The following is a 25,727-nucleotide window of genomic DNA, read 5'->3' on the forward strand; positions in this document are numbered from 1 at the left end:
TATTAAAACGAAATTATATAGTGAACATTTAGCAATCATAAAATAATGGAAACCTTTTACATAAAACAATTATAAATAATAGTAAATTTTGTAAAAATTATATTTTTTTTAAATTATGTTTATTTTTATTATACAATTTTTACTAATTTATTACATTTCTTTGCTTATTTAAATTAAATATTTTTAATAAGAATTTGTCAAAATTGCAAAATAAATTTATATATTATTTTAACTGCCAAATTTACCTAAATAATGTAAGTATATGGACATTTATTTAAAAATTAACACGAAGGTTTTATAATTAAATAGAAATATATTCTATATCTAAAAAAGACAGTTCATATTTGTTAACAATGTTTTAACAAGTCTTGTATGTCTATTAAATAATTTAAAGAAAATTGAAGTATTTTTTTGTGAAAATTACAACTATAATGGTTTATTTATGTTTTATTAATACAATTATATCATGAATTTATAAATTAAAATTTCGATGAATTTCATTTGTTCAAATAATATTGGATTTCTTTTGTAGCTACATGTTGGTAATATTTAATATTTTATTTTAAAAATATAATATATTTATTCTATACAACATTATTAGTATTTTAATAACGTAATGCTAATGTTTAATTAATAAATAGTTAAAAGTTAAAAATTGTTTTTTAGATTTTAAAATTAGTACAAATTCGAATATCTTATATCGTTAGATTAATTGTTCTTACTTTTTACATTTAGTTACAACTATGCTTACAAAGATTACGTTGTAATTAATTGGCATATTTTAATATATATATATCTAATATAAAAGAGGATGTGTTTGTGCATTTTTATTTATTCATAAAAATGTATTATAAATGTCCTAATATATAACTATTCTATTTCTGATGTAGTTTAATAATTATTTTTTCTCAGTAGGAAAAATTAAGAGAATATATATTTATATATATATATATATAGTTCTTTATTTCTGTTTATTTTCCATAAATATGTATAAAAAAGCACGAAACAATGTAATATATATGAGACATTCAATGGAAGTGTAAGTTGCGATGAATAAAAGGTTTGCTCAGAATTTTTTATTTATAAAGATTAAAACATTGATATATATGAATTTTGTAAAACTGAAAAAAAATTAAAAGAAATAATTAATAACTAGAATTTGAATGAAAGTATATATAGTTCATATTTAGCACATTGGATATATAGCAGAATATGATATAAATCTATGACATTTTCGAAAAGAAATGATGTCTAAGTTTAATGGTTCAATAATTGTAGAGCTAAAAGAACAAATTCCAAATAATGGACTAAACGGAAAAAAGGATATATCTAATAATGAAGGGGAAACAATAAATAGAAAAAATAATTTAATGGAAATTCATCAATGTATACTGGAGGAAGAAAACAAGATAAGAAAAATAAAACATGTGATTTTGAAACAAAAAATTATTCAAAGCAATTGATCTTATTTCTTTTCTTAAAAACAACGGTTCATTTAGTGATAAGACTTATAAAAAAATAATACGTAAAAAATATGGATTACGACTTTCTTCACCTGTAAATATAATCTCATTGTTATTAATAGTGTCCATATTATAATATTTTTGTTGACTATGGGCCTTTATTAAGATTATTTAAGATATTGCATATTATATTTTCAGATTGGTGGTATGATCCTTTACACATTTTTTTGAAGAAATCTACTTTAAGTTTCTTTTTCAAATAAGAAAATACAGTATATGTGAAGATGATTTCATAAAATCAAAGAACTTTTAGAGATTACGTTTATGTAGAGAGTTTTTTAGTTTTTCTAGTATATTTAGTACCTCTCATTATATTTGGTGTCACCCTTATATTAGGTGTTGTTTATTACCATAAAAAAGTTAAAAAATATCAAAAAATTAAGTTCAGGAAAAGGTAAAATATATAATAAGGAATATATCCTTTTTATGTAGAAATATTTAGTATGAAATAATACCTATAGCATCCTTAGTACTATATTTAATAAACATACAAATAATTGCTTAAATTTTATAAATTCTGGTGCTTATTACTTTTGATTTACAATAATAAAAAAATATGTATTTAGTTTCCTTCGTAATTTAAATATTATTAATATTTTTTAATATTTATTTATTGTATTGTTTATGATTAATTAAGTAGGGTGAATTAATAAATATATTTTTGAGTATATAAATATATTTTATGAAAAATATAAATGTGTATTTAAGTTAATACATAATAGGACAATTAATATAGTTTTATAGTATTGTTATAAATAATATTTCAAATAAAAACTATTTTCCTTTTTTTTATCTTTTTCTAGTTAATTATTATTATTTGTTGACCTCATTGATCAATTTGTTTATTATTTTTAAAATAATAATAATAAATTTGTCTTCTTTTTTATTTAATAAGATGAAGAGGATATTGTTTATTTTATGGATATATACATTTTATTTAATAAAAAATTAATATTCAATCTATGAAATGTATTTTATGAAAAATGTTTTGTAAAATATATTTACTGTAAAAAGTATCTTAACAGGAAATTTTTTTTTTTTTTTTTATGCATGAATTTAATGGAAAACGAAAGTTATATTGTACAATTATGTATATATATATATATGATAAGTAGAGAATTTATACTTTTTTAATAAAAATATTGTTATAAATAGCTCTGAATATATGAGAAACTAAAAACATTATTATTTTATTATTCAGCCAAAGGGCGGTTTTAATTCAATTTTGAAAATATGAATAAAGCATATATTGTATGGAAAATTTACATATAAATAAACTATATATACATTTATATTATTAAAATATTAAATTTATGGATTGAATATAATCACATGTTAATATATAATATGTATAAATTTTTTTTTTGGTTTTCAGTATTAGTAAAATTTTAAATATATATATGTATAAATATTTATATTATGATTAGTGCTAATGAAAATAAATATATAATTTCCAGAATAATGTAATAATTTATTGATGTGTTTTCATATGTGTCCTATTCTTTATAGCTATCTGTAAATATATTAATTACCATGTTAACATTGTATTGAGAGTGCATCGAAATATAAGAGTTTACAATGACAACAACTAATTGTTTTGTATTTATAACGCTTATTAAGTAAAATAAATGTTAAAAAAATAAATTGTTTTTTTTTTTTTATAGTAATTGAAAAAGTAATAAAAATGATTTTACTTGCTAGATAAAATTTATGACGATATATTTAAAAAAATTATTCTAATATTTTTTACAAGGCTTCGTTAAGTGTGTTGTATAATATTTCTCGTTCAAAAATTTTGCGCATGATTTTCATGAAAAAATTTCATTTATCAAACTTGCTATTTTATATATTTGAATGAAATTTTTAATGTAATATTAATATATGTTTTAGTTATCATAAATGAATAGACTTATGAATGCACTGTTTATTTAATGAAATAGTCCATGAATGCTTATGATTTTCTGAAAATGTACGTATAAGCTGGAATATATTAGAATAGACTGTAAGAGAATACTACATTATTAAATTGATAAAAAAATTTTTTGTAAAAGTTATATATATATATATATGTATATGTATATATATATATATTTTTTTAATATTAAGTATCGCTATAATTTTTTAAAATATTTTAATCCGTTTAAAATATATATATATATATGCGCAGACATGTGGAATATTTATATTTTGACAATATGTTTATTTTTTTTTTTTTGTATAATAATTCTTGAAATATATTTTTTAATTTATTAATGAATATATAATGAAAATTAAGTAGATGTATATAAATATTTTTACTTAAAAATAATGGTTTTAATGAAACAAAATTTAAAAATGTATTTTCAAGAATTATACAAAAATAAAATAAAATAAGTCATTTTCCATTAAAATATATATTCATCCATAAATTTCATAGTGGCATATTAATTTAATTTTTTTCATTTTAATTATATTTTTTACTATAAAAGATTATGTTTGCTTAGAAATCAAATAATGAATCAGCTATAATTAAAATAACACAAATCATTATTTCTTTAATACATTATTACTATAATTATATTGTTAAAATAATTAATATTTTTTAAGGGTGAAAAAGAGTTCTAAAATATAATGTTTTTACAATTAGAATTATTAATTGTATAGGATTCTTATGATTTGATCTTATCACGTTGATATAGAGAACATTGTATTGCCTGTATTCTCTACGTCATATATTATATATTATATATAATATAAATATTTCAAAGTATTGTGGACTCATACTTTTTTTTATATTTTAATTAAAAGAGATTTATTAATGAGATTATTTAGTGAACTACATTAAATAATTATATTATATATTTTGAATATATATGAATAATTTAAAATTACTTTATTTTAATGTAAATTGTTTTTTTATAAATATAACATAAAAATTAAATAAAGTATAGCTGATATTATTTTACTTGGTATATGTGATAAGATCTATTATAATTATATACATTTTACTATGTATTTAAGAAGAAATAATAAAAAAAAAAAAAAATTTTAAATAAATATAGGATTATTTTTCATTAGAAGTATATTGTAATTAATATTTCCATCTTTAAATATATTAAAAATTTAAATGATGGAACAAAAAATAAACTTACTAGTTATTATAAAAATTTTTGTGTATGTCTTTTTAACTTTAATATGTCATTTTAACAAAGATGCAGTATATCCTTATTTAAGCATTTTTGTGTCATTCTAATTTTTATTTTTTTATTTATATTAATGTTTTTTTTTTACCATTAGATAACTTATTCTATTAAATAAAAAATATTTACATTGTATTTTTAGAGTACGTTTAGAAAACCTTTAGATGAGAAAAGTAAGACTGATGGAAATTTAGTTACAGGGAATTATCGATTACTAGCAAAATATAAAAAGAATAAGAATTTAAATAATGTATGGTTAAAAGAAAATTATTTAGATAATGGTGTAAATGAAAAAACAGATATATCAAATAATATAAAAGGAGTTAAAGGAAAAAACAAAGAAACTGGTAAAAGATTTTTAAATAAGGGACAATACAATATAGAATTTTTGGATAATAATACTGGAATGTTTGATGGAAAATATTTCCATTTTGATAAAAAATTGATTAAAAAAAAAGAAGAATCTGTGATATATATTTAAAAAAATTAAAATTTAGAAATTATGGTTGTGTCGTTGCTATATTTATTATTATTTTCTTGTTTGGAATAGGAATACGACTATTATCAGGGATGGGGTCATTAAATCCAATATTGGAATCTATTACTTAGTTTTCGTTATTTAAATATTTTAAAAATGTTATAAGTGGGTTGTCAGACGTATATAAATATTGTCTTTTTGTTATGGCATTAAGCATAATTATCATTGATATGTTGACTATAGTTGTAACATCGATTTGTAAGATCTTAATAAATAATGAAAAATATACAAAATTTAAATTAATAAATGAGTAAGACGAATAACAAGAAATAGAGATACCTCTGTAAAAATGTATATAATATGAAGTGTTAACTCTAATATTTTTATGTTATACTTAATAAGAATATGTATAATGTGTTAAATATTATACATACACATGTGTATAACTATTTTATTTCATATAAAACAATACAAAAATATAATCTTTGTTTTTTTGTGAATTTGAACATTTTAATGTTTTTCAATTTGTATTTTAATTTACTTTCACTATGAATTAAACGTTATGGAATAATATATAAGTTTGGGCTTTTAAATATATTTCTATAAACAATATATCTTTGTACCTTAAAATGAATATATAAGAGAACAATTCACTTAGTTATATATAAATGTGATAACATATATTTGTAATAAATTATTATAAGTTATATATTATATTCTGGTGTAATATAAAATTATTATTTTTTCATTTTGTTAAGTAAATGTATTATTTTTTAATTAATAAGAGTGTATCCTTCATTATATCTAATGAAATAACGTGCATTTATCTCGTTTCATTGATGTGTATACATATATTTTTTTATTTTAGGGGAAAATGACATTTACTATAAAAGATATTTTTTATGTAAATTTTGTTATAAAACATAAATATTGGAAAGGTTTGTTATATATATATTTCAGTTCTTTTTACAATGTAAAAATAGGAAATTATAAGTATATAATGAATTAATCTACTTTTCAATTATGGATTAATTATAATTGCTTACTAAATAGAATATTTGGAATCATTACAATTGTATAAATTTGTTAAATCTATGTTTATATTATTTTTGTACTTAATTGTAATGTTAACTCAATTTTTCGTAAATTACTTGAATATATATTCTATTTAAAATAAATATTTTAATAATCTATATATTTTATTTATTTTTTATATTATTAAAAGATTAAATTATTGGACAATAATTAAAAAAATTTCAATAGATAATTTGTCGTACTCTTTTCTAAATATCATTTATATGGGGTTTACATAATGGATAGTTTATATGTCATTTCTTAATAGTATCCGTGATATTTTTTTCGTATTATCCTAATAATTACAATAAATATTATGAATAATTTAATACATGGGTGTTGACGGGATTATCCAATTGACAGTAATAAAAGACTTACTGTATTAATAATATATATTACATGTTTTGTTTTTTTATGCATTTTTTTTTTTAAATATCTTCAATTATAACATGCATTAATATTATGTCTCCTAAGTAGAAAAATTAAATTTTCATGTTTAGCAATAATTTAATGTTTTAAAAAACCATGAGTGTCAAAAATATATTGGAAAAACATTTCATTTTTTACACTTATACACATGACATTATAGAATAAGTACATTTTATGCTTTGCTAAAGCTTCGAATCTAAGATATATATTATAATTTTATTTTATATAAAAATAAATCTGAATGTTTAAATTTATGAAAATATATTTATAACGTGTTACATAGCACATAAATTAATAGCCAAAGAAGCTTCTCAAAATATAGGAGTGATCTAAATCATAAATTAAAACTTATATAATAGTTATTTTTATAATGAGAAAAATACATTAAATTTCGATTAAAGGTTATGATATCATCTATAAATAAAGATTTTTTATTTTGGATAAAAAAAAAAAAATATATATATATTTATTTTACATGATTTTTTGAATAAAACAGGATTCCCTTTTTATAACAACGGTTTTTTACGTATAAAACAATGTTTATAAATATTTCATTCACTGTATCACAAAATACATTTATTAAATATCAACATAAGGTAAATTGCATATTAAATATGTTATTGGAATATTTTATTATAACATGTTATTTTTTAGTATAATATATTGAAACTGTAAGGAACACAATAAAATAAAAAATTTTCATAAGTTTAAATTTAAATATAATTATTTGTATGAAGAAAAATTCATTAGGAAAAAATAAATGGCTATAGAAATTAAAATAAATATCCTTAAAAAATTATGTATCACTTTTTTTCGTTGAAAAAGTTTTAAATAAAACATTAACTAAAGTTTGTATATATATTATTATATAAATGAAATTTTATTATTAAATCTTTGATTATAAAAAAAAAAAAAAAATTAACTAAATATTTACAGATAAATATATATGGAAAAAACAATAAAAAAGTTTAAGCAAAATAAATATGCACTAACATTTTTGAGCATATGATCAAATTATTGTACAATTTTTATTGTATAATATAAATCCTAATAGTTTTTTTGTAATTTATTTCGTAATAAAAGTTGTATGCTACTTTCTTTACAAAATGTTATTATGTGTCAAACTTTTTTTATATAAAATATTTCGTTTAACTCTTTAATATATGTATGTACAAAATGATAAAAACGTTCAAATTATACAAAAGAAATACCATGTATAATGTTACAGCATGTAAATAAAATGTAAAGGAATAAAAATATAATGTACAAATTTTTAAAAATTAATTTAGCAATTCAAAAAAATTGTTTTAATTGTAATAATTATCTTTTCTTTTTTTTTTTTAATTTATTATTTTTTTTCTTTTAATTTTATTTACTTGTGGAAATAATTTTTTTTTTAAAATTATTTCTTTTAATTTTATTAATATATGGAGATAAATTTTTTTTTTTTTTAATTTAATTTTTTTTTGTTTTATTTTTATTATGATATAGAAATAAACCTAACTGTTTTTTTTTTTTCATTCTTTGATAGTATTTTTTTCAGTACTAATGTAATTATTATCAAATCTATTTTAAATATACTAAGAAAATTATAAAAATATTGAATAGTTTTCTTGTTTTAAGAGATTTTTAAATAATATGAAAATATTGTTTGTATATCTTAAAAATAAATTTTAAAAAAAATAATATACTATGAATTTTTTCTGTATTTATAAATATTAAAGTTATCCTTATATATGTATTACATATGTATTTTCTTTATTGCTTTCATTTGTAATAATATGAGGATGTAAATATATTTAAAATTATTGAATTGAATACAATAATTTTATACTAAATTCTTCGTTATTTTATTTTATTGTTTCATATTAATACTTATGTATAAATATGGGTATTTATATTTTTAAAAGGAACACCTATAATAAATGCTTTAAGAATTTTAGAATTTTTCATTAAATAATAATAAATCTTATTTTGATTTAGACATATATTATTTTATCTTAAAATTAATGTACAAAAACATAACAGCCATGTTGTAATACCATAAAAAATATACTTAAATATATATATTATTTTGTAACTGAGAATTTCATTTTAATACATAATAGTTTATGAAAGAAAAAGTATTTTTTTAGGTAAATACTAATATACGTTTTATGTAATAAAAAGTATATATGTAATAAGTTCTTATCCTATTATTATTATTTTTATTACTACGAATAATAAATATAATCTATCTATAGAAGGAAAGGTTAAAAAAAAGTTCATAAAATTAGAATTATTATATGGAAACAGTGCAAAAATACATATTTAGATTCAGAATATATGAAAGTATACGTGTATACGTGTTATATTTTCTTTTAATTAAATAATAAAATATATACAATAACTGATTAATTTTTGATTTTATATTTTCTTATCTAATGTACTTCTTCAAAGTACATTATTTTATATTTAATGTAATAAATCCTACATTTATATTATTATAAATAATTTTTAATTTAATTTTCAATGTGTAATTTTTAATATGAACTATGTATCCTACAAATTCAATTTATTACGTTTTAAATAAAATAAAATAAAATGTGAAAAATCAAAAGTAATTTAAAAGATTACGTTAATAATTTGCAGGATGTAAAATATAATTAACATTTTTATTACTTAACATATAATAGTATTAATGCATGCAATAGTAGAAAGTATTGGGATCCTCGTTTTTATTAAAATACTAACGTTTTCTTTTTTAATTTGTATATGCCATTATTACAATAATGTGGTACTATAATATTACTTCGTATTGTTTCATTTGTTTCTGTATTTTATTTTTAACAATAAAATTTTCTTAGTTTAGAAATGTATATACTTGTATATTATAAATGTTTACGTTCTTTTATTTAGTCTATGTGTGGTAATTCAATAGATAAGAAGTACACACTAGATGAATTTTCGCGTATAACAACTGATAGAATTCTATCAAGGAGTTCATTGGATACAAAATCAACTGACGTTACATCAAATGACAAGGGTGACACTAAATTAAAGGATGAAAAGAAAAACATATATGAAAATAGCGAAATCCCTAAACCCGGAAGAGAAAAAGTAGAGGAAATTTTGTTAGAAAATGAGGGAAGGAATAGATTACCTAAGAGAAAAAAAACTATTTTTACTAGAATGGATGAATTTTTTGAGAAAATGATATTCAGTCTTTTAGGTCCCATAGATATAATTAAATATAACTTGGAAATTAATAACAAGATTGAAGGTAAAACGGTAAATAGAAAGATGGATTTAGGAATTTCGCCACCCTATTTAGTTTTTTTGGCAGGATTTGCACTCTTTATAATATCGATTGCTTTAGTTTCACATTACGATAATGGAGATGTAAAAACAATGATAGCAAATTTATCAAGTACACTATACCATGTAATTTTAATATTTTTAATATCTGTGGTGGTTTTGAGCATATTTGGTTTTATTTATGTTTCTATTAAAAAGGAAAAATATGAAAAAATAAGGGCAAATAATTCTAAAATTTGTTATAATATTCTTAATTACTTTTATAAGAAATACATTTAATGTTAAATAATAATATTTGCAGCATCCTTAAAAATATTGAACATATAAGATACATAGAGTTACAAAAATTTTATAATATAAAATACATATACATAACTATTTTCGTATGAAATAGAAAAATATGTATTTTTAATATATAGTAAATTTGAATGTTTTATTTTTTAAATTTATATTTTAAGGAGTTGTTTGTATATAATATTTTGTAATAATACTTATGTATAGGTAAATATATTTATGTATGAAATATATGCATGTTTCATAAATTTAATATAAAATGATGAATTTCGTATATTTCCTTTAAATTAATAGGAAATTCTATGCTGCTAAACTTATGAAATGGATGTAATTTTTTTCCTTTTATTTTAGTTTCATTTAGACTAAAATGTTGTTTTGTGAGGTAGAAAAAATTATTATCTGCTCTAAATTGATTGTATACATCTTTTACTGTATTTTAAAAAAAAGGGGAATATTTTTTTTTGGACGATTTGAAAAAAGAAAATTTAATTAATATTAATTTTAGATGTTAATATGATAAATGTATTACAATACGTATTTAATACAAAAACGTTTTGTTATATGTTTAAATTATTGAATCTTTTATATATGAAAATATAATTATGTCATTATATAATATTTTATTTAATAATGAATTGATTAATAATTAATGCTAATTTTACAAAATATAATTTATTTCATCTAAATACGATATATACAAACTTAATATGTTGCTTATTAAGAATGTACTGTTAATTCAATTTTATTGGAATTACTTGAGTACGCATTACGATAATATGTTATAAATATATATTCCACATTTTATTTTTTATTTTAGTTAATATTAAAAATTTAGGTACCTATTAAAATTATTAATTATATATATATAATATATATTCATAAAAAATATTTATAAATAAAAATTACTCTTTATAATAGAAACCGTTATATTATTCATAGAAAATTTTTAAGAAAAAATAAAATAGATGTTTAAGGTTTCTATACATATTCATTTTTAATGGGTTATAATGTGTATTATTATAGTAAATTTACGGTAAGATCTTTATTTCTGTATGTTTTTCTTCATAATTTTTGCATATATATGTACTAAAATTTTCATGATTAATATATGCGTACGCAAACTAATATATACTTTTTTAATTTCACTTATACTATCTATTTATATAAAAGGTTTTTAAATGTATTTTAGATCAATGTTAGAAATACCTTATGTAAATTTACACTTGGTAATAATGTAGTATTACATGTTCACTAGAATATTAGATGTTTTATTATCATGACTATTTATAAATTTACATAGATTTTTAAAATGGAGAATTTAAAAAATAATTAAATTTTTTTGAGGAATTATTAACTAATAATATTCATTATTACTTAAATGAAAATTGTGTATATATATGTCATTATATAAAGTCATATTATTTTTTATATGTTCTGTGTTTCCACGATGGAAATATTGAATATGTAATTTATAAGTTTCGTCAAAATATTTTTATATATCTTAATAGCAATTTAATTAATATATTAATATCTATAATTGCAGTTATTATGCATGCATTTGTATCTAGTTTGAAAAGTATTAAAGTACTTTTTTTCTTATATAAAAATTCAATTAAAATAATGAATAAATACAATGAACTGTTATTTATTATTAGATGTGCATTAAAATTATGGATAAAGATTCTAAATTAGTTTTAATAGCACTTCAATTTTCAATAGCGTTATAATTTATAGTGTCTATAAAAACTTAATACTTCAAAAACTAAAAAATGGAAAGAATACATATAAATAAACTAAAAAGCGTAATAATAATAAAAGAAAAAAAACGTATGAATTAGTATATCAATAAAAACTTAACAAGAATATATGTAATAAATAGATATATTTATCTTAAAGTATATTTTAGAAATGGAACAAAGTAATATACATTGTATTTTAAAATGTAACTTGGAAAATATAATATACACAAATATTTTATATGGAAGGTTACTACTTGAGAATACTGAATAGTATATTAATACAGGTTGGTGATAAAAGATATCAAATGTATATCTTAACATTTATAGAAAGGAAATTATAGCTTATTAACAAATGTGTAAGTAAAATGATGTGTAAATTTTCCTCCATAAAAATCTCTATATAGTCCATATGTTTATATATCTAATGTTAAATAATATATTAGACTAATTTCATGTATAAAGGTAAAGTTATTTTGTATATGAAATATATTAACAGTGATTCAATAATATATACATTACAATAGATATAATTGAACGGTAAAAGATATCGAATTAATATACCTATGAAAGAATTATGTAATATAGAATAATATAATTTTTGAATAATATATTAATAAAGAATATTTTATAAAAGAATAGTAATGTTATAATTATAAGATATAAATTATAAGAATATAATTAAAATATTCCAATTTTATTAGTATTTTTGCTTTATGTTTCTTAATTTCACGCAAACATGTATAAAAAAGGTGTATTATTAATTTCTTCTTTATGTAGTGAATCAATTAAAAAAATTTATAAACAACATGGGGGTACATATATCTGAATATTAAATCATTATGCATAGAGTAGGAGTATATGTGTATATAAATGTACAATTAATATATTAATTACTTTATATAATTTGTGCATGCATGAATTATTTTATTAATTTTTAATAGTGTAATAAATATATATAATATACCAAAACAGGAATATTGCAGTACTACTAAAAAATAAATCAATTAGAAAATGAAACTTTTGTAGAACATTTTTAATTGATTTTTATTATTTTTTTAAAAAAATATTGCTGTGAAAAATTTATTGCTAATATTGTTATGAACTTAATCGTGTACAAAATTAAAAAAATATTATAATAGTAAAAAAGAGTATTAATAAAACATGAACACTTATCATTATATTACGTTTAAATAATAATAAATTAAATATTAGTGCGCATATATATTAGCACAAATTCTCTTATGATGAAGGCGCATAACAAGGAAAATATTAAATACATCATAAAAAAAAAAAATGGTTAATAAATTCTTCCTTCATTATATAAAAACATAAAAGATTCAGGTAAAAATTAAAAAAATACGATTATGATAAAATTAAATAATAGAATTTTTAAGGAATATTGAATAAAATTTTTTTTCTATGAGACTACAATTCTATTTATAGTTGGAATAAAGATATAATTATTCTAAATCCTGTGCTATTATTTTTTTAATTTAAAAATTCCTTTTAAAATTAATAATATTCTATTATTTTTTAATAAATTATGTTCTTTTAGAAAAAATTATTATAATATTTTTTTATATGTTCAAAATAATTTATTGTTCATATAATAATTAACTGATGGTTATTATGTCATAAATGATAAATTAAAAAAGTATTATAATATATAAAACATTTGCTGCTAAATATATATTTTATATAATAAAAATCATTATTCAATTATATTAGGTTTTTGTTGTAGTTTTTTTTTTTTTAAATATTTGATATATATATTATATGATTATAAAACTATAAAGAAAATTATAAATTCCTTCTAAAATGTACGTAAGAAACATTAATGAAAGAAAGAATGAATCATTTGATAAATAATTATTATAATTTTATTATATTAATTAATTAAAAATGTTGTACGTAACATTTATTTTTAAATGTATTTCAGTTGAAATATTCTTGATATTATTACTATTGAATCGAATCTGTATTTAATAAATTAAATTTTAATTTTAATATTTTTTTTTTGTATGCATAAATATAAATACTAATTTACTTATATGAATAAGTAGTGAATCTACAAATCCATTAATTTATTGTTGTTACGTAATAATAATAAGTATCCAAAATATACTTAATTTATGATATTATTAATTTATTGATACAGAAATAAAGTATTAATGTTGTTCGTATATTTAAAAATATAAAAAGTTTAGAAAAATATATAATAAAATAAAAACTTTATTTCTAAGAATATGCGTAATTTACCAATATAATCATTCTCTTTTATTATGGTATATAGTATAATTTGTATGTGGGAATCTTATTTTTTTAAATATAAGCTTTTTCATTTATTTTTATAGTTAATAGTATTAATTTTTAAGTTCAAAATATAACTAAATGCAATTTACATATATTATAATTACGGATGTAAAAAAAAACATTAATATTAATAATGAATGTCTTAATACATAGTAATATATATATCTATATTTTATAGTTTTTATATTTTTAATAAATCCTATATTTGAAATTATTGTACTATAATTTTTTTTATTTTCAGAAAGGTTAATAAAATATTATTTAGTTACTGTATTATTAAAATGAACTCATATAATTTAAATATTTATGTATGAATTCGAATTATGTTATTTTAGTTAATGTTCGTATTTTTAAAAAATAATAGTAATATAAAAATTTTATAATAAATATTTAATGTTATCTTTCATGGTTTACATTGTATAATGCAATATAGTTATATATATATATATATGTATATGGTATTATTTTTTTTTTTTTTTGAAATAATTAAAAGTAATAACAGAAAATTTTTTTTATTAAATTTAGTGACCTTTATCTTTGGAAGAATATTATATTATGGTTAGATATTTTCTTACTGAATATACTATGATATTAGGAAAATAAATTATGGATCAAAAAATTAAATTATTTTTAATTATTAAAATTGTTACTTTTATATTTTTATTGCGGATATGCCTTTTTACTAATGATGCGGTATGAAAATTTTATTTAATTATATGTTTATAGTTCTTTTTTTTTTTTTTTTATTTATTAATATTTTTTTTTTACATTAAATTATTTATACATTTAAATAACACATTTATGTTTTATTTAGAGCACATTAAAAAAATTATTGAATGAGAAATACATTGTTGATAACAAATTATTTGGAAGAACATACCGATTATTAGGAAAACATAAACTGGAAAAACGTTCAAATGTTGTATGTATAAAAGAAGGGCTACCAAATAATTGTGTGTTCGAGAAAAAAATTATATCTCATCATGATGATGAGACTATAAGTAAAAGGAAACAATCAAATAAAAATTCAGTAGATAAATCGCAACTCTATACAGAAGTTATAGATTATGATAGTGGAATGTTTGATGGGAAGCATTATCATTATGAAAAAAAATGGATTAACAAAAAGGAATATGATAATATCGTTAAAAGAAAAAGGAGAATTAATTTTATTACTTTAAGTAAAATGAAATATAATGGATATGGACTAGTGATTGCCTTATTTTTTTTTTTATTCTTATTAGGAATTGGATTACCCATAATAGAATTTTCAGGGGTTATGACAAGTATTGGAAACAAATTGGTAGGTCAGGCATGGTGGTCATCTATGAAAAACTTTGGATATAAATTGGTATCATTACTTCCAGAATTTATATTAGATAATATTTTTATAATATCATATGTGGTGTCTATCATTATGTTAGCTATCGTATTTGTGATACTGGTCCCTAGGATCTTAAGAAATAATGAAAAATATAAAAAAATTAAGTTGATGAGAGAATAAAAAGTTAATAAAAAATTTGCATAATTTGTAAGGAATTTATTAATGTAAAATCATAACTTTAATATTGTTAGCGATAATTTATTAATAATTATTACTATAATTACACTAATTTTATACATACTCATTTGTATATTTGTTCATTTTTATACGAGACAACAAAAAACTGTTATGTTATTTTTTTTTTTTAATTTTAATGTTTTAATATTTTCGAATTTGCACTTTTGAAGTATTATTTAAGCTTAATCAAATATATTTGAAATAACGTATATTTGTACTTTTATAGATTTCTATGAATAATAAAATTGCACATTAAAGAATATATATGATAATAAAATTCACATAGTTTTACTGATGTGTAGTCATTTTCATTTGAATTTAAAAGTGCATGTTTCAGCGTTTTATATTTTTTTAGTTTAAAATTATTATTTGATGAAAATTTTAATAAGACCATTATTAGTTTTAATTTTAAAATAAATGTATCTTTTTTAATGTATGAAAAAACTAAAAGGATGTGTTTTGTCGGATATATCTATATCTGTCTATCTATCTACTTATCTATCTATCTATAACTATATATATGTGAATATTTTATTACGCAAAAGGAAACTTCACATATATTATACAAAATAAATTTTAGAAAAATTATGTTATAGTATATATTTATTCTAAAAATTTCATCAGCGGATGTTTAGTTTATTTAAATGGTGTAAAACGGAATGTATTATTGTATATTATAGTAACAGCTCTATTATATATTAATTATTCATAATTATTGTGTAACTTAAATTTTTCGAGTATTCATAATTAAATGAATAGTTAAAATCTTTTATTATTTCATTGTTGTGTCTAGTTGTATAGATAATTAAATTTTTTAAAATTACTTAAATATATATTATATTGATAATTTATAAATAAATATGCTATATTTTGTATATGTATCCCATGTAGATGAATGATTAAAGTAATGAATTAGTTTAAAACAGTTACTCACATATAACATATTGAAATACTTTTTTTTTTTATTTTTGATTTTTACGTAGTAGTAATTTAAAAAAATATTTCTTCGGTTTGTAGGAATTAAAATTTTAATTAATACAATTCAAATAAGCGAGTACACTACTGCAATCATGTAATCATCTGAAAATAAATAATTATATATTTGTATTATTTTTTATAGTTTTGCTTATACATATAATAATTAAAGTATTAGTGTTATTTTTAAATTCATAAATATATAGAGTATATATTGATAATTAATAATACATTTATATATATAACTATTTTTTAAATAAATTAAAAGTTAAGAAAAAAAAAATTTATTATTTGTAGATAATTCCTGAATACAGATTTAATGTTTAGAGTTATGGTTAAATTCACTTCTAAAAATAGTTATGGCACTTTAGCATAATTGTAATTTTTAGTATGTATTACATGTGGGAGAACGTTAATTATGGTTATACTGAAGAATATCAATTAATGAATAAGTGGTTACTTTTGTAATTATAATTATTAAGTTGTTAATTTGATTATATTTTATGAGAATTACTTTAATATGTATAATAAAGTAATATTATTAGAAAAAAGTATATTTATTTATATTTTTGACAGAATAGCAGAGATAGATTTTTGAAACAAGATTATATTGATATTAATATATTTTATAAATTTACTCTTTTTTTTTTTTTTTTTTCTTTTAATTATTTTTCAGAAGAGTAATTTGATTATACACACTGGTATAAATTTAACATTCATTCTATAAAAATATTAACATTAATGTATAATATAATTATAATTATATCCTGTAACTATGTGCGAAAAAGCGTAAGGAATAGTAATATAGGAATGCAAATATATCCTCTTTCGCACGATTGTATAATAAATAATATATTTTATTTATTTTACATTTGTTGCATAATAGTTATAAAATAATATATAATTTGAGGTAATATTTATTTATAAATCACTAATAAACAAATAGTAGTTTTGTCCTCCGTAATATTTTTATGAAAAAAAATTGTTATTCTAATAATTTTCTAAAGTTATACAATATATTTTTTCCGATACTATGAAAATTTATATTATATGTTATTATAATTTAAATATTTTTTAAAATTATAATAATTACTAAAGATATTTTTTTACAAAATTTACGTTTACTTTTATATTTTTTTTTATTAATTATGTTTCTATCGAAAATGTAAGTTTATTTTTATATTTAGAGAAAAAAAAAAATAAAGGGATATAACTGATTCCTTAATTTTAAATAATTTACTTTTGGATTTGATAAATAAAATATATTTATTTAAAATATATAATAATTATAATGTTCTATTTATAATTTGAAACAGTGTCAAAAAATCCTTAATTTGGAGCTTGTTTATTAATAATACAAACATAATATGGGTGAATTCATTTCAGGAATGCAACTTATAAAGTAATAATATATGTATACTCTATGTATCCTTTGTATATTTGACATGTTAGATTATAACTTGTTTAAAAAATAATTTATCCTCTTTTTTTTTTTTTTTACATCATGTTAGTGCTATAATAATTAATATAATATTTTACATTTTTAATTATAAAATGAGATCTAAAAAGTATAAAAGTAAAATAAATTATGTTAATTGATAGGAAAAAGGAAAAAATTAATAGCAACGTGCATAATGTGTTAGTGTACCTATTTGCTTCGCATGTTATATTTTTTGTCATAAATATAAAATAAAAATATTAAAAATATTATTATTTATATTTGATTTTGGAAACATATTAAAACTTAAAGTCTAATATTTTTCTATTAATTAATTAATATATATATATATGTATTTTTGTTAATATTAAATATTATAATATTTTAAGTAATTATATTCTTTTCTGTAAACAATAGGCATATGTTTATAAGAGAATTTTAGTTTTTGGTTCAATATATTGGTATGAAATTGTTAGATATACTAGTATAATTTTAATTTTTTTGTAATTATGTACATAGGATATTATTAATAGTAAGAAATAAAATATGTGAGACACACTGGATGATAACTACTTTCATGATATTATTAGTGAAGTCACTTAATTTTAGATTTATTTTAATTTTATAATTATTATTTAAATGTATATTATAATATGAACTGGTAACGAAAAAGATATGCATTATTATTCATGCAAGAATTTAATAAACACATTATTGAATCTAGATTATTATAATATTAACACATTTTATACGTGTATTACATTTCTTTTTTTTTTATTACATTTATTCTATATATATACATTTAATGAAAAAAAAAGGTAATTTTTGACTTTAAAAACATGTTATTAGGAAACTACTATATATATTAAACTTAATTAAAAATAATAATTTTCAAAAATTTACACAAAAGTTAAAAAAAGTTATTATTTCCCCTTAAAATGTATACATTTTCATAAATTATATAGTTTATAATAAATTTTATTTTTTAAATATATTGTAGACTATAAAGGAAAGAATGTGTTATTAGCAGAACACGGAAGTTTTCACAAAATATATATTTTTGGAATTTATGAGTTCTTTTGTTTCATTCATTTAATAACTAATATTTTTTTATTAATAATATATGCATTTTCCAAAATATAATATTTATAAAATTAGAATATTTAGTAGAAAAATTTAAAAATAGTAATTATTCTAGAAATACCTAGAACAATAACATATACCTATATTTTATACATTTTATATTGTAAAATAAATCCAATATTTCCTAATATATAAAAATTATAAAAAAATATTGTTTAATCTATCCATTACGTAATTAAATTGTACGTTGTGAATATATATGAATACATTTAAATTGAGTAATTTTTCATAAAGTTAATTTTTTATAAATAATAACAATTAAGAAATTTTTATGTATCCTTTTTTAGGTATTTTTTTTTTTTAAAGTAGTAAAATATTTTATATGTGCTAATACTTTAAAAAAATATATTAAAAAAAATAAAAGAAGTATTTTTTTATTGTTGAAATTGTATAACGTGATGTTAATTTTTTCTTTATATTATATATTATAATATTAGAAACTATAGCATGGAACAAAATATTAGGTTTATCTTTTTCATCAAAATTTTGCTGTTTGTACTTTTAATTTGGATTTGTCATTTATACAGTGACATGGTATGATAAAATATTTTGAGGGGAATTTGTATTATTCATATTTTTATTGTTTATTTTTATTAATTATTTTTTTGGGAATTGGAATATTTAACCATTTATTTATGAAATATATACATTTTCTTTTTTTAGAGCAGGTTTGATAAATATTTGGATAAGAGGTATAGTTTTTGTAAAAAATTAAATAAGCGAATTTATCTATTGTTAGGAAAATGTGAAAATGGTATTTTTTCAAATGTTGAAGATTTAGAATTAAAGATACCATATAATACAAGAAAAAAAAACAGAAAATTACTTACAGTTAATGATGAAAAATGGGACAAAGAAAAAAAAGAAAAATTATATAGAAGCTCATTATATAAGGAAAAATTAATTAAGAGACTTATGAAAAATAAATGTACCATGTTACATAAATCATATAATCATTATGAGAAAAAAATAATGAATGGACTTAATGATAAAGTTTTTTTTAAAAAAATGATATTAATTAATGATAAGGTTTACAAAAAATTAAAACGTAAAAAATATGGATTACGACTTTGCTTACTTTTATTATTGTTCATATTTGTATTAATTTTACCTATATTGGATTTATCGTTAAGTAATTCTGAAAATTCATTGTATTTATTGACATTACTATGTCAGTTATTTGGATATAGTTTAACATCTGATACACAGCCTCAGTTAGATGGAGGTGCTTCAGCTGCGCCAAACTCTCAATTAAGTTCTTTTTGTTCAAATGATCCAAATATATCATTAAAGGTATCTAGTATTCTAGTATATTGTATACCTATTTTAATAATGGGTATTATGCTTATAATGGGAATTTTTTATTATTTTAAATATGTTATAAAATATAAAAAGATTAAGTCAATGGAATTGTTCAATGAATAGTGAGGAATATGCTTATTTCTGTAAGGAGGCCTTTAGCGTTATATAGTGAATGTAATAACATTAATGATATATTAAATATAAGAGTAATTGCTTAGATTTTTTGGATTACTTCACATATTCGTGGCAATATTTATATGTAAATATAAAATATATATGTTTTTATTTTTTTTGTGAATTTGAATGTTTGAAAATTTTTTATATGTAATTTAATGTGTTCCTTAAACTGTATGAATTAATATTTCGCATATATATATTTTTATATATATGAATATTTTAATGAGAAATATATACTTGTTCTTTAAAATTATTGTATAAAAGAACAATTAATATTATTTTATTGAATTCACTTGTTAATTTACATTTTAACTATAAATAATTCTACATTATATTTTTTATCATTTTCTAGTATAAAATTTTTATTTTTTCAGATTTTTAATAAAAAGAATTATTTTCTTAAGATTAATAATTAGAGTTCCTTGGTATTTACATAATGAAACAAAGTGATTATATTATTATACTGATATTATTTTTTTTTTTTTTGAAATTGAAAATAGTATTTTAAATGTTTATTTTCCTTTATTGTTAATATCGTAATTTATTTGCTGGAAAAATAATATTTTCTTGAAAGAAAAATAAAATATAATTTAGGATTTTTACAGTAATTTTTTTGCTAATATAATAATTTTATAATTGTTATTATATGGTTTACGCTACATATGTAGCAGAAATAATTGAACGGAAAATTTTTGTTAATATAAGTATTATAAAAAAAAAATGTTTTGTTTATTCATATTTATTACATAATCTGTATCAGCAAAATTATTTTTCTGAAAATATATGTTTATAAATGACAAAAGAAGAACTAATATGTTAGCTCTAAAAATGTCATTTGAAAAATTACTAAATAATGTACTTCGGTAAATCATATAGTTACACTTTCTATTTCTAATTTACATATAATAATCTGTATATTGATCTCATAGCTAAATTTATATTATTTTGAATATTTTTAAATTATGATAATTGTATGAATCATTCATATACTAATTTTATTGTGTCTTTATTTATTATTTTTCAAATATATTAACATTTTTTAAAATGTATAAATATGGGTAAAAAATAAAAACATTAAAGTTATTATTTTAAAAAATTCCCATTTAGAAATAACGGTACAAGTTAAATTCAATTAAGAATTCAATTTTTAAAAAATATAACGTATAAATATAAAATAATAATTTATTTACTTTTTATGTATATATATTTTTTCATAGATTGAATATCACATTATATATTGAACTTTCTAAATGTATTGTAAAGTATAAACTAATGTACCTGTTTATGTGGTAACTATAAAATGTGTTATATTTTATAAAACTAAAAGAATTTTACATTTATTAACTAATTCATTAATTATTGTATTTATTGTATACTCATAGTAATTAGTATTTTAAAAAAAATAACACGTTTTTTCAATGTGTAATATCATAGAAATTATAATTAAAAATAGGAAAACGTCAATATAAGTAGAAATGATTATCCTATTATATAAAGTATTGCAATAGATCTATATTCTATATGTTTTATGTAGTAAAATAAATGAATATTTATAAATATTAATATATCATATATTTTGTTTTTACATTAATAATTTCCTATGAAGAAAACTTGTAATTAATCGACTATGTTAAAAAATTTACATATGCATTTTGAATATTTATGAGTGAATTAAAATTATAGTATTTTATTTAAAGTTATTTTTTTATTCATAACGTTAATACTAAAAATTTATAATATATTTCTAAAGGTATTTTATTTTGGTCCGCATTGTAAAATACATTTTCGATATATTATATGATTATCTTTCTTTAGAGAAATAATAAAAAAAAATTGAAAAAATATATATAGTACGATTTATCATTGAATGCATTATATGTTATTATAAATATAATACTTTTTGAATATATTATAATTTTAGAAATATATGATGGAACAAAAAAATATGCTGTTATTTATTAATATTTCAACGTTTATACTTTTACCTTGGATATGTAAGTTTTACAATGACCTGGTATGATTATATTATTCAAATATATTTGTATTATTTATGATGTCATTGTTAATTTTTATTAATGCTTTTTTTAAGATGAGAATATTTTTACATTTAAATAATATATTTTTATATTTTTAATTTTTTTTTAGAAACCTTTAAATAAAAATTTGTATGAAAAATGCAATCTTTGTAGAAAAATAAATACAAGAAATTATCGATTATTAGCAAAATATAAGCAGGATAGTGATTCATGTATTGAGAATTTTAAGAGAGAAATTCAGCATAATAAAGTGAAACAAAATAAATGTTTATCTAATAATAAAAAAGGATCAAATAGAAGCCTAAGACAATTATGTAAAAGTTCATTATATATTCAGGAATACGATAAAAATGTTAAGAAAAATAAATGTGCTATACCTAAAACAAAAAAGTATTCCAATTTCGAAGAAAAAATATTTAAAGAACTTGATTATAAAGATTACCTTATAAAAATCAATATAATTGAAGATAAGGAATATAAAAAAATATCACGTAAAAAACTCAGAATACGAACTGCTTTAATTTTGTTATTTTTCCTGGTATTAATAGTACCCATATTAGATCTTTCATTAGAGAAATTTACAAAGGGTGGGTTGTTGGGATTATTAGGCTTGTTATACCCAAGTTCATCTGAAGGACAGACATTGGGGACAAATGTACAGGGGCATTTGTTTACTTTATTAAGCGCTACTGGAATGGAAAAAATAAAAGTAATATTTGCATCACCTATTTTGCTTTATTGCGTACCTTTCCTCATATTTGTTGTGATATTTATATTAGGAATGATTTACTACTATAAAAAAGTTATAAAATATGAAAATATGAAGTTCAGAAAAAGACTAAATAGGTAATATGCATTTTTCTATAAAGATGAATTTAACAGATAGCTATATCTTTAGTGATATACTTAACGACGATAACAATAACTATATAAATTTTGTAAATACACCTGAATATATCTTTATTTTCACTGTGAAATAGTAAAAATGTGTGTTCTTAGTTTTGTTAATTTTAATTTTGGACTTTTTGAATAATTTTCAATTTATTTTTTAAGGAATGATCTTAGCTTAACAAAATACTTTTTCTGAATAGATAAATCTTCGCGTTAAAATATATTTCATGAATAATATATACATAAGCGTTCAAATTAATATAGAACGCAATAATTAACATAATTTTAGTGAAATGTGTCACTTTCTATTTTATTAAGCGTTTTTTTTCGTTTTTTTTTATTCGATTAAGTCTAAAGTGTTTATTTGTTTAGGTTATTTAAGAAAATGTATTATTATTGTTATGATAAAAATAAATGTGTCTTTTTCTATATACAGAACATGCATATGTATAAATTTTTTTTTATTGGTAATAATATATATTTTTTTACACCAAAAAAAAAATCGTTAATATTTATACTATATGTTTTATGAGAAATATTTTATAAAAGGTAATAGTTATAAAAACCTTTTTAACAGACTTAATTTTTTACATAGTCTAAATGTGATATTATAAATATGTAATAATATAATGTACTTTTTAATTATGTATTGTTACTAAAAACTTAAGGATTTGGGGATTCTATATCATTACAAATGAGGGACGTTTTTAAAGTAACTATTATATTGTTTTTGCACATAACTGTATAGTTTACTCAATATTTTTCAAATTACTTGAATATATATTACATTGGAAATTTATATTTAAGTAGTCTATATTTTATTTATTTTTTATGTATTTAAAAGATTAAATTATTGGAAAATAATTAAGAAAGTATTAGTATATTATTTGTTAAATTTTTTTCTAAATATCATTTATTTGAGATTAAAGGATGGAACATATATATATTATTTTTAATATAATATATGCTATTATTTAAGCATTTCACTAATAATTATGTCAAATATAATGACTAATTTAATTCATGCTATCTGATACAGTTTTCAAAGAGACAGTAATAAAAGGTTTATATTATTAATAATAAATACCACTTGTTTTGCTTTTTTATGTAATTTAAAAGAAATATATTTTTTTAAATAACAAATAAGAATATATGTTAATATTATGCCCCATAAGAACAAAATTAAATTTCTGATGTTCAACTGTAATTTAAGGCTCTAAATTATCGGAGATCTCAAAAATGTATAGAAGGAGGAATTTTATTTATTTGCACTTATGACATTGTGTAATTACTATATTTTATACCTTGTTAAAGCTTTGAATATAAGATATGTATTACAATATTATTTAATATAGAAATGAATGTGTATTTTTGAATCCATTAAATCTATTTATAATAGGAAAAATAACATTTATATTAATAGTCCTATTAACTTCTCAAAATTTAATCATAATCTAAATAATATATTAAAATCTAGAGTAGTTATCATAATAATAGGGTATATATATATATATTAAATTTTTATTAAAAATTATATTACCAGTCATAAACAAAAGTTTTTTATTTTACATTATTTTTTGAATAAAGTAGCATACTATTCTGCTAACACTACTTTTATGAGTGTAGAATTAAGTTTATGAATACTCTAAACAATCTATAATAAAATGCATGCATTAAATATCCACATAAGGAAAATGGAATATTAAAAGTCTCAATGAAATATTTTATTATTATAATATATTAATTGTTAGAATAATATATTATAGGTGTAATGAATACAATAAATTACAAAAAGTACATAATTCAAAATTAAAACTTAATTATTCCATGAAAAAAGAATCTACAAGAAAAAAGAAACATGATATATTAAAATTAAGC

General features: G+C 18.1%; 6 protein-coding genes across 6 annotated transcripts; all 6 read left to right on the top strand.

The window, feature by feature from the left end:
* Positions 1 to 1,244: 1,244 nt before the first annotated feature.
* Positions 1,245 to 1,463, top strand: MKS88_002154 (fam-l protein; the record flags this gene model as incomplete). Its single annotated transcript, XM_067215141.1, has 1 exon — positions 1,245 to 1,463. One exon carries the CDS (start codon positions 1,245 to 1,247, stop codon positions 1,461 to 1,463), a length of 219 nt encoding a protein of 72 aa, XP_067074448.1.
* A 3,169-nt stretch (positions 1,464 to 4,632) lies between these two features.
* On the top strand, positions 4,633 to 5,183 carry MKS88_002155 (fam-m protein; the record flags this gene model as incomplete). The annotated part of the gene is made up of 2 exons (XM_067215142.1): positions 4,633 to 4,719; positions 4,845 to 5,183. 2 exons carry the CDS (start codon positions 4,633 to 4,635, stop codon positions 5,181 to 5,183), a joined length of 426 nt encoding a protein of 141 aa, XP_067074449.1.
* A 4,180-nt stretch (positions 5,184 to 9,363) lies between these two features.
* Positions 9,364 to 10,259, top strand: MKS88_002156 (uncharacterized protein; the record flags this gene model as incomplete). Its single annotated transcript, XM_067215143.1, has 2 exons — positions 9,364 to 9,459; positions 9,582 to 10,259. The coding sequence occupies 2 exons, from the start codon at positions 9,364 to 9,366 to the stop codon at positions 10,257 to 10,259; spliced, it is 774 nt and encodes a 257-aa protein (XP_067074450.1).
* Positions 10,260 to 14,932: 4,673 nt separating this feature from the next.
* Positions 14,933 to 15,830, top strand: MKS88_002157 (fam-m protein; the record flags this gene model as incomplete). Its single annotated transcript, XM_067215145.1, has 2 exons — positions 14,933 to 15,019; positions 15,141 to 15,830. 2 exons carry the CDS (start codon positions 14,933 to 14,935, stop codon positions 15,828 to 15,830), a joined length of 777 nt encoding a protein of 258 aa, XP_067074451.1.
* A 4,060-nt stretch (positions 15,831 to 19,890) lies between these two features.
* On the top strand, positions 19,891 to 20,868 carry MKS88_002158 (uncharacterized protein; the record flags this gene model as incomplete). Its single annotated transcript, XM_067215146.1, has 2 exons — positions 19,891 to 19,977; positions 20,107 to 20,868. The coding sequence occupies 2 exons, from the start codon at positions 19,891 to 19,893 to the stop codon at positions 20,866 to 20,868; spliced, it is 849 nt and encodes a 282-aa protein (XP_067074452.1).
* Positions 20,869 to 22,852: 1,984 nt separating this feature from the next.
* On the top strand, positions 22,853 to 23,808 carry MKS88_002159 (fam-l protein; the record flags this gene model as incomplete). The annotated part of the gene is made up of 2 exons (XM_067215147.1): positions 22,853 to 22,936; positions 23,068 to 23,808. 2 exons carry the CDS (start codon positions 22,853 to 22,855, stop codon positions 23,806 to 23,808), a joined length of 825 nt encoding a protein of 274 aa, XP_067074453.1.
* Between the last annotated feature and the right edge of the window lie 1,919 nt (positions 23,809 to 25,727).

The sequence above is a fragment of the Plasmodium brasilianum genome, chromosome 7, assembly GCF_023973825.1.
Source record: "Plasmodium brasilianum strain Bolivian I chromosome 7, whole genome shotgun sequence".
Taxonomy (NCBI): Eukaryota; Apicomplexa; class Aconoidasida; order Haemosporida; family Plasmodiidae; genus Plasmodium; species Plasmodium brasilianum.